At 38.4% G+C, this 16238-nt stretch overlaps 1 protein-coding gene across 2 annotated transcripts in view; it reads right to left on the bottom strand.

Moving 5' to 3' along the window:
- Nucleotides 1-16238, bottom strand: part of LOC113166718 (neural cell adhesion molecule L1.1-like) — a 41355-nt gene that overhangs the window by 2115 nt on the left and 23002 nt on the right. Inside the window, exons 13-28 of one of the 2 annotated variants that reach the window (XM_026366831.1) lie at nucleotides 16098-16238; nucleotides 11868-12027; nucleotides 10816-10943; nucleotides 10610-10711; nucleotides 10216-10422; nucleotides 9751-9821; nucleotides 9219-9444; nucleotides 8269-8375; nucleotides 6280-6547; nucleotides 3731-3853; nucleotides 3412-3588; nucleotides 3191-3304; nucleotides 2711-2860; nucleotides 2124-2255; nucleotides 1928-2000; nucleotides 736-747 (exon numbers count right to left, since the gene is read on the bottom strand). The exon at nucleotides 16098-16238 is cut by the window's right edge and continues 20 nt beyond it. In XM_026366831.1, coding sequence (XP_026222616.1) covers nucleotides 736-747; nucleotides 1928-2000; nucleotides 2124-2255; nucleotides 2711-2860; nucleotides 3191-3304; nucleotides 3412-3588; nucleotides 3731-3853; nucleotides 6280-6547; nucleotides 8269-8375; nucleotides 9219-9444; nucleotides 9751-9821; nucleotides 10216-10422; nucleotides 10610-10711; nucleotides 10816-10943; nucleotides 11868-12027; nucleotides 16098-16238 — 2191 coding nt within the window. The remainder of the gene's footprint in view (nucleotides 1-735; nucleotides 748-1927; nucleotides 2001-2123; nucleotides 2256-2710; nucleotides 2861-3190; nucleotides 3305-3411; nucleotides 3589-3730; nucleotides 3854-6279; nucleotides 6548-8268; nucleotides 8376-9218; nucleotides 9445-9750; nucleotides 9822-10215; nucleotides 10423-10609; nucleotides 10712-10815; nucleotides 10944-11867; nucleotides 12028-16097) is intronic. The other variant, XM_026366833.1, reaches the window with a different exon arrangement.

Genomic DNA, 16238 nt, shown 5'->3' with positions numbered 1-16238 from the left:
ATAAGTAATAATAAATAGGTCAGTAATGTTTGTATTGTTTGTAAACTCTCTATAAATAAATAAAATTGATGCCAGAGTCCCAAAAATCTGAAACAAGTAAAGGTTGTTCAACTTGTTCCCCGATTACCCGGGAAACCTGGCTTCTCTCAGTATTCTAGTTACTTGAGTGCGTGTAAAACACACTAACTGTTTAACCATTTTCTATCAAATTTGATCTTTTTGTTTTTACATTTTGGAAAGACTGAAAAAAGGAACTCATAACAAGCTATAATTTCAGTAATAGGTGTTTGCTGTAGGGCTGAGGTCCATCTGTAGCAACAGCTACTTGCAGTAGCCACAATGCCATTGAGTGTGGCTCAGTAGTTTACCAACTACCCATACGGGAAATATACAATATATATACAAAAAAATTCTACAGCTTTGTGATGTCATTTTATGAGGTGCTACATATCTGAGTTAGTTTAAATACTTCAGCAAATGTGATGTTTACTAAGAACCAATGAATGCTCTTACTTCCTGATACTACACAAATCTCAATAGGAAAGAAAATCTAATAATGCTAATTGTAATTAGCATGACTAAAAATTATTACAACACAAGCCTAAAACAAAACACAACTCCATGAAGTTACTATTAAGTTAACAAGCTACAGTTTACGTGCAATGCGCCCATCACAACACATGTACAAAAAACAACATGCATGTTAAAACTAATAGATGCAGTTAACTTCCTCACCTCTCCAGGGATCTGTAAGCAGAGCATTAAAAGAACAAGGAAAAGTGAGATATCAAAAGGGAGAGCTGGAAGCATTAACATAAGCTCAAATGAAACAATAAAACATTAGTGCAATAAAATCAAATTTAAATCTAATAATGTAGTTAGCTTGTCAAAATCTGTAATTGTGTAGGAATACTGCTTATGCAGGACAAGTCCAAATGATTGCTCTACTCTACTACTGCTGACAAGACATCAAAATGAACAATTAGCATTTGATTTTAAAATAAAACAGGGGCAGTGGGGTTAGGAGAAGCGCATTATTGAGTTAGTAGTCAGTGTCAATCAAATAAGCTCCTTTCTTTATTCTTAAAAACAGTGCTCTCTTCTCTTTGGTAATGGAGAGGAGAGTTCACATTGGTGTCTTTTGAGAAGAAACTCATGCTCAGGGAAAAAAAGCTGCAATCTCTGTATGAAGCACCCCCAATTAGTTCTGGGCAATATTTGGGTCATGGTAATTAATAACAATAAATATGCCCAATTACAAAAGAGTTGTGACTCTTTGTAAAATCTACATAAAAACAGAATGATTAGCAAATCTAATAAACTCTTATTTCATTCACAATAGAAGATGGAAAACATAACATATATTTAAACAGAGAAAACAGACCATTTGAAGAAAAAAATATGTAATCTTTCAAATGCTAGTGGCAGCAACACTATGTTTACCATGTGTAGCATCCCCTCTTCTCCTAACAACACTCTGAGGAGACCAGTGCTGGGAGATAAATGTTGTCCTATTTTTGCCTGATACAAGATTCTACCTGCTCAACAGTCCTGAGTCTTCTTTGTTGTATTTTGTGTTTTATATTTTACCAAATATTTTCCATTGGTAAAAGATCTGGATTGCAGAAAGACAAGTTCATCACTGGACTGTTCTACTATAAAGCCATGTTGTTGTCATATACAGTATGTGGTTTAACATTGTCCTGCTGAAAAATCCAAAGTCTTCCCTTAAAAGGATGTGGTCTAGATGGACATATGCTGCTTTAAAACCTGAATATATCTTGCAGCCATAGGCACTAATTTACCCCCCCACACACACCTTTTTGGAATAATTTAACTGTAGCTTTATTTACATGTGCTGATCAGGTGATTGAGCTAAGAAGTCTGTCTGCTGACAAAATTATTAATTTATTCACTAGAGACTAACCTATACTCTCCAAAAGTCTCATCTTTCATTGGCCGAACTTCAGAGTCCACCTCTCTGTCTTCTTTGTTTTTCACTGTGGGGAACAAAAACCTCAATATTAAACTTTTGTTTATAGTCTGTGTCTATGTGACAATGTGTTTGTGTTAAGTTGTGTACAATATATAAGGTATATTACAGTATATACAGTTTGTCTTACCTGCATATTTACCACCCTTGCTGCGTTTGATCAGACAGAGGATGAGCAAAATCAGCACCAGCAGCACGATGGCACTGATAAGTCCTATCAACCAGCCTTGGGTGGCAAAATGATTGGTCATCTCTGATGGCACTGAGAGACAGAGTCAGCAAGACCAAAAAGTCCTTAATGCCAAACTGCTCCACTATAGAATACTTGATATATTTGTATATCAATTATCAATTGTTTCTCAACCTCGATTTAGCTTGGAATAATGTTGCTCAGATAAAATGAATTTCATTTAATTTTCAGTAAATAATTCATTGTGACTCACAGCGATTAACAAAGAAAAATTCTTATTTTTTAGCGACCAGTTGTTTGTTGGACTTTATTTTATTCTTTTTCCTGAGTATAGATACCTGTTTATGTGTACATATAAGTTTAAACTGTAACCCACAAAGTAAGAACAAAATATTAACACTGTGCTTGTTGTTTGTATATACAAACATAACATTTCTTAAAATATTTAATTTGTGTATAGAAAAAGCTCATGCAAGGACACTGGACTGTGTGTGTGTGTGTGTGTGTGTGTGTTCCTACACACATACAAGGTTCTGCAGTCCATGCCACGTCCTCCCACTGAGTGGAGTTTCCGTGCATAATAACAAGGTGGTACTGAGATCCAGGTTGGAGGCCTGTCAGCGAATAGAAACCCTGTGTGGAGTTCACCACCTCAGACTCTTGCCACTCACCCCCAGCTGTAACACACACAAACACACAGACACAGACACACACACACACACACACACACAAATCATAGATCATAGTAATCACAGTAAAACTAAATTTCTTCACTTTATTGACTCTCTTTCTTTTCTTTTTATGAAACAACTTTGTCATTTCTCGTCTATGCATTCTAATTATTCTGCCTCTGCTGCATATTGAACCTGTTGTGTTTACACCCTATATAACAATAACAGTAGACTTATACAGTACACACGAAGTATTTAATAATTTATATTTAATAATGGCTTTGTTAGCATTGTGTACAGTACTGTCCTTTTCTCTTTTCTCCACCCTTTTCTTACCAATCTTTCTCAAGTAGCGGATATGGAAGCCATGGTTCCTATGTCGCTCTTCAGGCACCCAGCTCATGTTGAGAGATGTGTTACTGGAGACTATGGTGATATTTGATGGTGGAACTGGAAGGAAGGAAACACAAAGGGACAAAGAGACAATGAATTCTATAAAAATTATGAATAAAGAACTAGTTAGAATGAATGCTGTAAACAATATACTGTAAGCTCACCTCCATCAAGCAGGGTGGCTCCCCTCAGTGAGATGGGGGGTCCATCTCCCTTGGCAGTGCGTGCTATCACTTTAAAGATGTAATAGGTGCTGGGATCCAGCTGGTCCAATACCACATGAGTCACACTGGGATCATCGATCATCTGCATCTGCAGTGGGCTGTGCCCACTCTGCACCTCTACAGAGGATACACAGACCACAGAATTGACATTTTTCTTTGGCAATTTTCTTTTCACACAACACACAGTTTTGAGATATTACTGTGGAGGAATATCAGATTTCATACAGTCCTTTATAATAGATCCATTGTCAAAGCTTACCCTGTTGATACTGCACCATGTATCCCAACAGTACGCCATTGGTTTCAACTGGAGGGGCCCAGTAGAGCATCAGTGTCTTCTCAGCTGGGCTATCAAACCTCAGTGATGCAGGAGGACCAGGAGCTACACAGACACACACACCAGTTAGCACCAATTTAACATGCCCAGATTTATAACCTTTATTAAAGAACATATAATAAGCCAGGCAAGCTCTGCATTACAAACATAATTAGTAACAGAAATGGGACTATTTTGGCCTGCATTTGTTATTTGAAGTGTAGTCTCAAAAATATGAGTTCTTAATTATCAGTAAGTCGTCGTAGGTAGGGCTGGGCGATAAAATGGTAATGATCTATCGCAAAAAAGCGTTTAACGTAACGTAGCGTAACCCCAACCGTTATGCTTTTAAACTTCAATAGGACCCAATCCATCCATGTTTTGACACGACATGCCAATGCTAATGAGAGTAGCGCTGCGCGAACCGACGTGGCTGGAAAAATTACAGTAACGTTAAGTTAGGTTGACGCGCATAGCATAGACGGTAGTAACAGCTGTTTAACCCTCCGGTCGTGTTCGTCTCCTGCCCCTTACTTTAGTGTTCCCGGTCAAAATTGACCGGTCTGCTTTAACTGCTGTTAAATTAGCACAAAAAACATTTTTCAGCACCAAATTTTTAGTCAACATTCTTTAGCTGTGAACAATGTCTAAAAGTAGTGTTTAACATAAATTTATAGAATTAGACATAAAATAACTGCAGTGAAAATAAAAGTAGGCACCGAAAATGTATTAAAAATTATCATGTAATGTAAAAAATTAATTGAAAACCAAAGACCAAACTCAACAAACATGCTTATCAGGATGACATTTCTATTCCTCTTGGGAACATATGACAGAAGAGTGTGTGTGTCAGTCAGTCATGTCATTGAAAGCAAATTTTGATGAGAGTCCCTCTTCTTCTGGTCGATACCAGTGCAGGGGGAAGTTCAGGCTTGAACTTCCCTACCATGGTGAGCTTTCTTTTTAGCAGCTCTTGACCAAGAGAATATGATGTGAAGAAGTCACATGTGATATTATGCCACTGGAGATCGGTTTTCATGTCCAGCACAACATGCATGCCCTGGTTTTTTTTCGGCCTTTCCCGAAACTTCTTGTAGCCTCATTGTTTGAGCGATACACTCCTGCTAAAATCAACAAACCTGTGTATGCTTGGTGGTGTACCAGGTCCATTTCCCTCCAGGTGTCCCTAAACACATGGTTCCCCTTCAAGTTAGTTTTCTCTAGTATAATTCCCTCAATGCACAATGGTAAAAAGAGTTGGAAGCTGGACTTGATGTCATCCACACGAAATGTCTCATAACGTGTTGGCCCTAGCATCATATTTATGATGTTTTCCACGCTTTACTTCCTCTGTCCTGGGGGGATGAAGACCAGAGCAAGTGTCCACTGTTGGCCTGGAATGTCTCTTCAGGTGCCTTTTCTTTAAGTACCTCTCCCTCTCTCAGAGAACCGCTTGGTCAATCACCTACTTATTGGGTTCAGACTGAAAGGAGTACAAGACAAACATCAAACTATATATACGGGGTCTGTGTGAAGATGATACATTGATTAGTCTGGAAGGTGTGGTTCACGTGAAAGATAGACACAAAAGCGTGGGAAAGAGATGCGTTCACATAACAGACACCTGTCTAGTCTGTGTGACAAAATGGTACATTGTTTCTTCAGGTAGTTGGTTCACGTGGGAGGATCGACACATAAGCGCGGGAAAGAGATGTGTACCCACAAAAGATATTGTTCAGTCTGATGTGTGAGTGAGTGAGGGAATAAATGAGTGAGTTAGTAAGTTAGTGAGTGATTTGGGGTGGTGTGTATGGGGATGTTTTCTGTCTGAAGAATCAATAAAGTCTGGAAACCCATTCATTTCCTATGGCGGTCACTTTTGACCGGGAACACCACAGATGTAACAAGGTTGATTAAAACACTCAAAATTCAATGAAAGAGGTGATCATCGCTTTTACATGTTCAAATGCATGGTGTGGAGGATATCATAAAGTCTTGAGGCAATCAGATTTAAAAAACAAAATTTATGAGCGTTTTAAGTTGTAAATCGGTCTGTTTTGACCCGAACACGACAGGAGGGTTAAACCAAAGCATGCTAATGTTTTGGCTAATGCAGACGTGCACAGCAGTACGTCAGGAGCAGGAGCAAGATAAAGAGACATTATCAAATAAAACATCATCTCAAAGGACAAATGCAATGTTGAAAAAGAAGAGTCACAGAAATTCAGTAGTGGGGTGATATTCTGGCTAATTAGTCTAACTGATAAGTGGTGTTCAATGCAAACGCGTTGACAGAAACAGTCATTTAACTTATATCGAGATATACTGTAGGCCCATATCGTTGTCGACTAATAAAAACAATATGGTGATAGAAATTGTTTCCATATCGACCAGCCCTACAATGAGCCTATCTTAAGTTAGAGAACATACAATAAAAGATGAATACAATGACACAATGTCTGCACAGCATTACTGTAACTCTGTAAACTCACCTCCCTCCGGGGTGTTGAAGTGATGAAGTAGGGAGAGGGGGCCCTCCCCCTTGCTGTTAAAGGCAGTGACAGCCAGCTCATAGTGAGAATAAAGTTTCAGCCCTGTCACTTCGGCTGAAGTCTTTGTGCCATGGACCTCCACCACCCTACTCTCTCTGTGTATGTCCTTCCCTCTTTCCACTCTTTCCCTGTTCTCTTGCTTGTGGTGTGGTTTTCCAAGAGACCGTCGAACCCGCTCCCCATGGGGACCCAACCTTCTGATGTAGATCTAGAATAGATGGATGAACACAAGACTAAATGATTAAATATGTATGTTGTTTTTAAACAAGAATAATTGTTGCACTAGTACTACCTGGACTTTTTGTATTTGTAGTAGTGATTGATCGTTAAAGTCAACATGCCCAGCCAATAAATGCGCAGTATTCTTTAGTTCCAGCTTCTTTTTCTGCATACTAAATTTAAACACATTTTAAGACATTTGTTACTTTGTGGGACAGGATAATATGATTGGTTAGTTAAGTATTTTTAGGTGAATAAACTCAAACTAAAAATGTTATATTAAAGTATTTTTTTACAGCTTTGAATACTTTTGAACACTTTTTTGTAACACGTAGCAGTTACAGCTGAGAGCTTGTGTTGATAGCAGTCAGCTTTGCACATTTGTATTTTTTCCCATTCTTCCTTATGAAACTGCTCGAGCTCTGTAAAGCTGCATAGTTATGAGTGACAAGCTCATTTTAAGTGCAGCCACAAATTCACAGTTGGACTGAGGTCTGGGCTCTGACTCTTTGGTCACATGCAACCTTCCAGATACTGATACTTTATATACATTCATCTAAAACCAATTGACTGCATCAGTGATGGTTTATGTTAGTTACTAAATTACTCAAAGTTTTAGACTGCCTGTCAAAAAGTCACCACCTGGATTTAACTAAGCAAATAGGTAAGGGCCTCCCTTTGGATAATTACTGCACGGATAATTATGTTTCAGCTGGCAACAAGAGAATTAACCCTAATTGATGAAGTGAGTTTGTCATTTTATAAACAACCGTGTTGAGAGACATTTTGTGGAAAAGATGTTAATCTGTTTCAGAAGGGTCAAATTATTGGCATGCGTCAAGTAAAACAAACATCTAAGGAGATTGCTGAAACTACTAAAACTGGGTTAAGAACTGTCCAATGGTCTGATGAGTCCAGATTTACCCTGTTCCAGAGTGACAAGCCTGTGGGGGCAGTGCTATATAGCTGGGGTTGCTGCAGTTGGTCAGGTCCAGGTTCAGCAACATTATGTGCCCAAGGAATAAGGTCAGCTGACAAACTGAATATACTGAATAACCAGGTTATTTCATCAATGGATTTTTTCCCCTGATGGCACAAGTGACAACGATACCAAGATGAATGTGTTCCATAATTAAAGCCAAAGGCGGACCAACAAAATATGACCAGTGTGTGACTTTTTTTTTTGCACATGCAGTGTTTTTTTTTTTTTTATAAATTTGTCCATATGTAGAGCTCTGTTTTCACCTTTATGTTAAAGGGTCTTATCTATTGATCCAAAAGCAAAATAAAATTAGCCAAAAGAGAAACTAAGAAATACTTTCACAATAAATTATTCTACACCTGATTATTTAGGCAATGAAGCATTAAAAATTCTAAGGTGATGTTATCACATTAAATTGTTAATTACCTATTAAAATGATTACTGATTACTTTTCTTTCTGTCATATATTCGATTCCTTGAATTATCATTTAATTATTACTATTGCAACAACACATCATCAGTAGGGTAATACTAATCTGTGTAAAAAAACATCTGCATGTTTACTAAGATGTCAAAAACAATTACAGGAAAACAAATAAATAACTGTTTCTGTATAATCTTCATATGTACAAAATTAGTGGTGAATAACTTCAAAAGTGACCACACAGTGGGGCCATCTTCACGAACACAGCATAGGGTATGAGCTGTTGAACACTGGTCACGGGTACCTTGTATCCCAGCAGCAGACCTCGAACATTCTGGGCTTCATTCCACCTAACCCTGACAGTGGTGTTCATCACAATTGTGTCAACTCCAGTGGGAGCCTCTTCAGGCTCTGAGAGAGAAAGACAGAAAAAAGACACAGGATGGAAACAGTGAAAGATAAGCAGCTAAGCATTGAGCTTAGAATAAGCATACAAATTACAAGTAGTATTCAAAAACAATTAAGAATCAATTTGTACATTAGGCAATGTATGTTGTTTTTTTGTTTTTTTTGCTAAATGTGAGCAGCTTACATGCCACCCAGGTCTGAATCTGCAGGTACATTCTTCTCTGGTATCAGCCCTGCAGGCAAACTCTTAGTCCAAGCTAACACAAGTGGACAACAAATTGTAATGTTCCACAGAATTGGCATGAAGTCACAATACTGATGCCTAACATACATTATGTAATATTACATCCAGAGCTGTTATCATGCAACTCATTAGAAGTGAATGCCTATCCATCACTCGCTGTGGTCTATGACCCTAGACCTAAAGACATTTTCCCAACATAATTCACCTATAGAGAACAATAATCCCACTGCCTCCTTATAAAGGATAACCTAAGGGTAACTTCTTAATAAGCTTTAACTGTGACACAAGCTTTACACTTAGCTAGGAACATCTGCATGACAAACAAATATTGATTTGGAACTTGATGATGGCAGCTTGATTAACAATTTGCGTGTCATGTCATGTTTTGCTTAACCATTAGATACAAGCCATTGTTCTGATTATTCGGATGTGTTTTATTGTTTTATAAAACGTCAATGAATAAATATGTAAAACGTAAAGACAAATGTTAATATTGATTTCAGTTTAGGACTTAGTATGATAGTGTGCATACAGAGGCTTATAGGTTGCCAACAGTTCGGTAAAGGCACTGCTGTCACAATATTAGTGTTCAGGTGACGTACTGTCCTCCCCAGAGTGTCCTATTACAGCCTCTGGTGCTGGTCCTTCTCCGAGTGAGTTGACAGCCTGGACTTTAATCTCAAATGGTGTGTACGTTCCAGTGTTATTTACTAAGAATGGCGGAGACTTTGCAAAGCTGTGATTCCAGTGTACACTTGTTCCCCCAGCCTCCCGCCATGACACCTTATATTCAAAGTCAGGGCCATTATGTGAGTGCTTGTCCATCTCCTGCAAAGACACAGAGAAATATAATATTGATCATCCAGTCCTGAATTAAAAATAATAAAAAAATCCTTACTGCTTTGTTGTGTTTTCTTTTTATTCATTAAAGGAACTAGTAACTACAGCTTTTAAATAGATGTAAAATTACAATTTTGTACAAGCCTTATAGAGTAGAAGTATATCTAAATAAAATACATATACTTAAGTAAAGTAGAGTGTCTCAAAGTTGTACTTAAATACTTGAATATATATTCTTTGTCACTTTATACCACCTGCACATGTTTATGAATGCATACAAATGAGAATACTCACATTCCATGTAATCATCAGAGTGTTTGGCTCAGTGGACTCACTGCGCGCACCAGTAGGATTACTGTATGGAACTAGAGAATGAAGACAGAGGAAGAGAGGCAATAAAATGAAAAATGTGTCATTGTGAAGCATTACGTTAGAGGACTGTCATTGGGAAGTTCCTGTTAGCACAAACAAGTTAGCACAAGTAAACTGCTAGTTTGGTTCTGTCCATGGATTACAAAACCCAGTAGTAACATGCTATAATGTGTTTGATTCGTGCAAAAGTGTGAGTGACAAGTTGTGGTATTGATGGGAGTTGTGAGGTTGGCTATATGTTGGATGGGAACTGGTGCTGTGCAGTAACTTGACATTCATGTCACCAAAATGTTTTATTCAATTTACAGATTATAAATGAGACAAAGTTGGCAAATCCAACATCTGAGTAGTTAGTTTCATCAAAAGTCAAATCACTGTGTCACTCACCAGCTGGTGGTGTGCTTTGGTGTTCAGATGGTAGGCTGGGATCGCTGTGGCCCAGCTCGTTAACAGCAATGATCCGAAATCGGAAGGTGCAGTAAGGTTTGAGGGTCAGCTGCAGGTGGTTGAAGTCCCCAGGAACTCTCTTCCACTCTTCCCACCTCCACTTCCCCTCCTCTGTGTGCTGTTCCTCCAGGGCCTCCACTATGAACTCTGATAGAAGAAAACAGATGCCATGCTTGGTGAAATATGAGGACTCTCTCTAAGCAGCAAACTCAAGGAAAAGTTACACACAACCAACAGATCTAAATAATTATCTGCTGTTTTTTATTTCCCAGAATCTTGGCAGAAGATAAACAAAAGTATCTTTAACTGACAGTTTAGTGTGTGTATTCAGTACCTATGATGGGGCTGTTGTGTGATTCTCCTGGAATCCAGCTGAGAGTGGGGCTGTAGTCACTGACATCAGATATAGATATAGCCTTGGGGGGGTCTGGTTGTGCTGAAGGCCCAACAGAAAACTATTAGTGTGTGAACACAGACACGGCTAAAAACACACATGCTTAATATACAAATACACACACATACATGAACACAGTGACGTACCTACAACAGTAATGAAGCCATTGGCCTTTACATGGTCCAGGTCAGTGATGACTTCGCATGAATAAGAACCTGTGTCGCCAGATTGGGCATCTGTCACTTTCAAGGTGCCATTCGGAAAGACAGTGTACCTACACACACAAACAACATCATGTATGTCTGAAAAGATTCTCAGTCATCCAGGTGAGTTTACGTAGAAGTTGAATTATTGCAACTGAACTCGTTTCTTGTTACTTTGAAACGTTCCACTGCTAATGTTGGAGAGATATCTATTGTATCTCTTCAACAAAACAGACTAAATGTAGGCTGGTAGTGGGTGAAATAAAGATAGGAATAAGAGCAAAACTAGCTCAATAATTAGTTTAATTGTATCATGTCTAATTATCATGCCATGACTAATAATGCAGCTGAATGAGGAACTGGATATGTAAACAGATATTAGCACAAAATGGGTTATCTTTGTGTCTCGTTCCATTAGATATAACTTCATCCGTCTGTGAAGCGTGTTTTACACATCTGACTGGGTCAGTATCATCAGACAGGTAATTCTAAAAGTCCTAGTGCCAGTATTAACAGTTATATTCTGGGGGAGTTTTTAAATTGGTGATTACACTGATCAGCCAAAACAAAAACAAAGGTCAGCATGGGAAGATTTCACTGCTGGCTATGATTGCCAGGTGTCAGAAAAACAACACACAGAGTATCACAGCTTGCTGCGTACAGGGCTGTGTATCTGCAGACATGTTGATGGCATTCCACTCCAACATGAAAACTGCTAGCCTACAACAGGAATAAAAGTCCATTCTCTATAACTCAACTTCCAGATAGTGATGGAGTGAATTATTTTAAAAGTCATTACTTTAATGACCATCTACAGCAAAACTATATTTTGCTGTAAATTATATTGTAGACTACATTATGTTACTACATTTTACAATTTACTGTACCATGATTAACATCTCTCTTCTCTCTGGTAACTTGCATCTCATACTGTGGTAGTTTGGCAAATGCACATCTGATTACCCATCCCACTTCTGTTAGGTCTGTGTGTTTACTTGTCATCTGGTGATGATTCCTGCAGTTTGTGATTATCTTTCCTCCAGACAACCTGGTACTTGAGCAGCTGATGGTCCTTGTAAAAGTGACAGTCCAGTAGAGCACTTGTTCCTCTGAGAGCACGCACATCTTGTGGACCTCTCAATATCACTGTTCGGTCTGATGTGAAACAGGAAGATATAGGACAATTTTTAGATCTTATTTACTGCATATCAACATGATTTGGAAACCATACATACACATAGCATACATAAATCACCCTCAATATTAGCACGTTACAAATCCAGCAGAGCATATTGCGGTGGACAAAGGTCAGGGTGGGCAACATGGTAGTTATGCAGTCCCACATGCACTAAGCTTACATTAAAATCACCAGGTGGTGGTAATGTTGTGGCTGATTAGTTCAGATTCAATTCAATTTTATTTATATTGTGCCAAATCACAACAGAAGTCATCTCAAGGCACTTTACAGTGTACATCAGTGTGCATTTTATACATTCTCTATGTGAATGTGACAAAACAAAACAAAACTACCATAACCTTATAGAGACAGTGTCTGCTCCCCGAGTATCTAAATTATTTATATCTAAAACTAACACAAGAGGAGTTATTCATAAAAACCTAATAAAAATAAAGACGACTCCTCTCTTAGAACAAAATAACAAGACAACAATCAAATGTGGACTTTTAAATATCAGATCTCTCTCGTCTAAATCCCTGTTAGTAAATGATTTGATAATTGACCATCAAATAGACTTATTCTGTCTTACTGAAACCTGGCTGCAGCAGGATGAATATGTCTCTCTGAATGAGTCGACCCCCTCAAGTCATGTTAATTATCATGTTCCTAGAAGCGCAGGTCGGGGTGGAGGAGTAGCAGCAATTTTCCACTCAAGTTTGTTAATCAACCCCAGACCTGAACATAGGTTTAATTCATTTGAGAGCCTCACTCTTACCCTCTCTGATCCTAACTGGAAAAATCAAAAACCAGTCCTGTTTGTTATTGTGTACCGTCCTCCTGTCCCTTACTCTGAGTTTTTAACTGAATTCTCAGAGTTTCTATCTGATTTAGTTCTTAGTGCAGATAAAGTCATTATAGTGGTTTGACTTCAATATCCATGTAGATGTTGATGTTAACTGCCTCAACACTGCATTTAATTCACTATTAGACTCCATTGGTTTTACCCAAAATGTAAATAAACCCACTCACTGTTTTAATCACACCCTTGATCTTATTCTGACATACGGTGTGGAAGTTGATCAGTTAATAGTTTTTCCCCAAAACCCTCTTTTATCTGACCATTTCTCAAATACATTTGAATTTACAGTACCAGACTTTATTAAACCTACAGATAAGATTCTCTACAGTAGATGTTAAGTGAAAATGCTGTTGACAAATTTAATGAACTGATTCCATCTTTTATTTCAGAGCCATGTACCAACACAGAGGAAGGCAGTTATTTCAATGTTACTCCAGCACAAGTGGACTATCTTGTTAATAGTACTGGTGCTTCACTTGGAACAATACTTGATACTGTTGCTCCTCTGAAAAAGAAACTAGTAAGTCAGAGGAAGTTAACTCCATGGTACAATTCACAAATCCGTAGCTTAAAGCAGAAATCTCGTAAGTTGGAAAGGAGGTGGCGTTCCACCAATTTAGATGAATATTGCCTAGCCTGGAAAGATAGTTTAATAATATATAAAAAAAGCCCTGCATAAAGCTAGAACTTCATATTACTCCTCATTAATAGAGGCAAATAAGAACAACCCTAGGTTTCTTTTCAGCACTGTAGCCAGGCTGACAAAGAGTCATAGCACGGACCCTAGTATTCCCTCAACTCTCAGCAGCAATGACTTCATGAATTTCTTTACAAATAAAATCATAACTATTAGAGAAAAAATTGATCAGATCGTCCCTGCATATAGCATGGATTGTACAACAACTCTAGATCCACGCTCGTACTTTGACTGCTTCCTCCCCGTAGATCATTCTGAATTAATTTCAGTAATTAATTCCTCTAAACCATCAATATGTCTCTTAGATCCCATCCCGACTAGACTCCTCAAGGATGTCTTACCTTTGATCAGCACGTCCATATTAGATCAGATCAATCTGTCTTTACAAATAGGCTACGTACCACAGGCTTTTAAGGTTGCTGTAGTCAAGCCACTACTCAAAAAGCCTACTCTGGACTCAAGGGTCTTAGCGAATTATAGACCAATATCCAATCTGCCCTTTATCTCTAAAATCCTTGAAAAGATAGTTTCTAAGCAATTGTACGACCATCTGCGTAGCAATAACTTGTATGAAGATTTCCAGTCAGGATTTAGAGTACATCATAGTACAGAAACAGCACTGGTAAAGGTCACTAATGATCTTCTATTAGCATCAGACAATGGACTACTCTCTATACTCGTCATGTTAGATCTTAGTGCTGCATTCGACACTATAGATCACAACATTTTATTACACAGACTGGAACATGTCATTGGGATCAAAGGAACAGCACTAGAGTGGTTTAAATCGTATCTATCGGATAGATTTCAGTTTGTACACGTTAATGATGAGTCTTCCATGCACAGCAAAGTCAGCTATGGAGTTCCACAGGGATCTGTGCTTGGACCGATTCTTTTCACTTTATATATGTCCCCTTTAGGCAATATTATTAGGAAACACTCCTTTTCCATTGTTATGCAGATGATACCCAGCTATATTTATCTATGAAACCTGAAACCAGGAGAAACTAATCAATTAGTCAAACTTCAGGAATGCTTAAAAAACATAAAGACCTGGATGTCCTCCAATTTCCTTCTCCTAAATCCAGACAAGACCGAGGTTATACTGTTTGGGCCTAAAAATCTCAGAGACACTATGTCTAATCACATTCTCACCATTGATGACTTAGTTCTGGCCTCAAGTAATACTGTAAGAAACCTCGCAGTTATCTTTGATCAGGATATCTCCTTCACTTCATACATCAAAGAAATCTCTAGAACTGCCTTTTTTCACCTAAGAAACATTGCTAAATTTAGGAACATCCTGTCCCAAGTGATGCTGAAAAACTAGTCCATGCATTTGTTACTTCCAGACTGGACTATTGTAATTCCTTATTAATGGGATGTCCCAATAACTCATTAAAGAGCCTCCAGTTAATCTAAAATGCTGCAGCCAGAGTTCTGACTGGAATTAGCAAGAGAGATCATATTTCTCCAACGTTAGCTTCTCTCCATTGGCTCCCTGTAAAATCCAGAATTGAATTTAAAATTCTTCTCCTAACTTATAAATCCCTTAATAATCAGGCTCCATCTTATCTTAAAGACCTCATAGTTTTTATCTTCCAAGCAGAACTCTCCGTTCTCAGACTGCAGGTTTACTTGTGGTTCCTAGAGTTTCCAAATGTAGAATGGGAGGCAGAGCCTTTAGCTACCAAGCCCCTCTCCTGTGGAACCAGCTCCCAGTTCAGGTTCGGGAGGCAGACACCCTCTCTACATTTAAGACTAGATTTAAAACTTTCCTTTTTTATAAAGCTTATAGTTAAAGCTGGATCAGGTGACTCTGAACCATCTCTTAGTTATGCTGATATAGCTTAGTCTGCTGGGGGACCTCTACTGATAAACTGAGCTCCTCTCCTCTCTCCTTTCTCCTGTATCAATGCAAATGCCACCATTGCATGTCATTAACTTTGTGTCTTCTCTCTCTTTTAGTTGTGTTTCCTCCTCTCTGTCTCCCTCTCTCTGTACTTTTCTGCAGGTATCCTTGGCCTGGAGCTGTACATCTCCAGAATCCAGTTCATCTGCCCAATGTTCTTGATGCTTGTTTTTGTCTTTATTGCCTGCTGTTCTTTTCTCTCTTCTCTTTCCACTCACCCCAACCGGTCGAGGCAGATGGCCGCCCACTATGCGCCTGGTTCTGCTGGAGGTTTCTTCCTCTAAAGGGAGTTTTTCCTCTCCACTGTTGCCAAAAGCTTGCTCAAATTGGATTGTTGAGTTTTCTCTATAATTGTTTGTATAAATATTTTCTGTAAGGTCTTAAACCTTACACTGTAAAGTGCCTTGAGATAACTTCTGTTGTAAATTGGCGCTATACAAATAAAATTGAATTGAAATAAAATTGAATTGAAAAACAAAAAGCAAAACCTCTTTAATGCAGCATTTTCATGTATACAGCATTTCAACCGTGACATGATCAATTCTGAAATCTTGATACAAACAATATGTGTGTGACTCACTGAAGACTTCCACATGAGCAGTGATGGAGATATTGGTGTGTTTGACAGAGCAGGTGTACACTCCACTGTCATTGTGACTGATGTTAGACAGCTCAATGGTCCCATTGGTCAGCAGGGAGACACGAGGGTCCGACAGCAGAG

This window comes from Anabas testudineus, chromosome 7, assembly GCF_900324465.2.
Source record: "Anabas testudineus chromosome 7, fAnaTes1.2, whole genome shotgun sequence".
Lineage (NCBI taxonomy): Eukaryota > Metazoa > Chordata > Actinopteri > Anabantiformes > Anabantidae > Anabas > Anabas testudineus.
The sequence above is the reverse complement of the archived record's forward strand: the minus strand, read 5'-3'. Positions and strand labels throughout refer to the sequence as shown.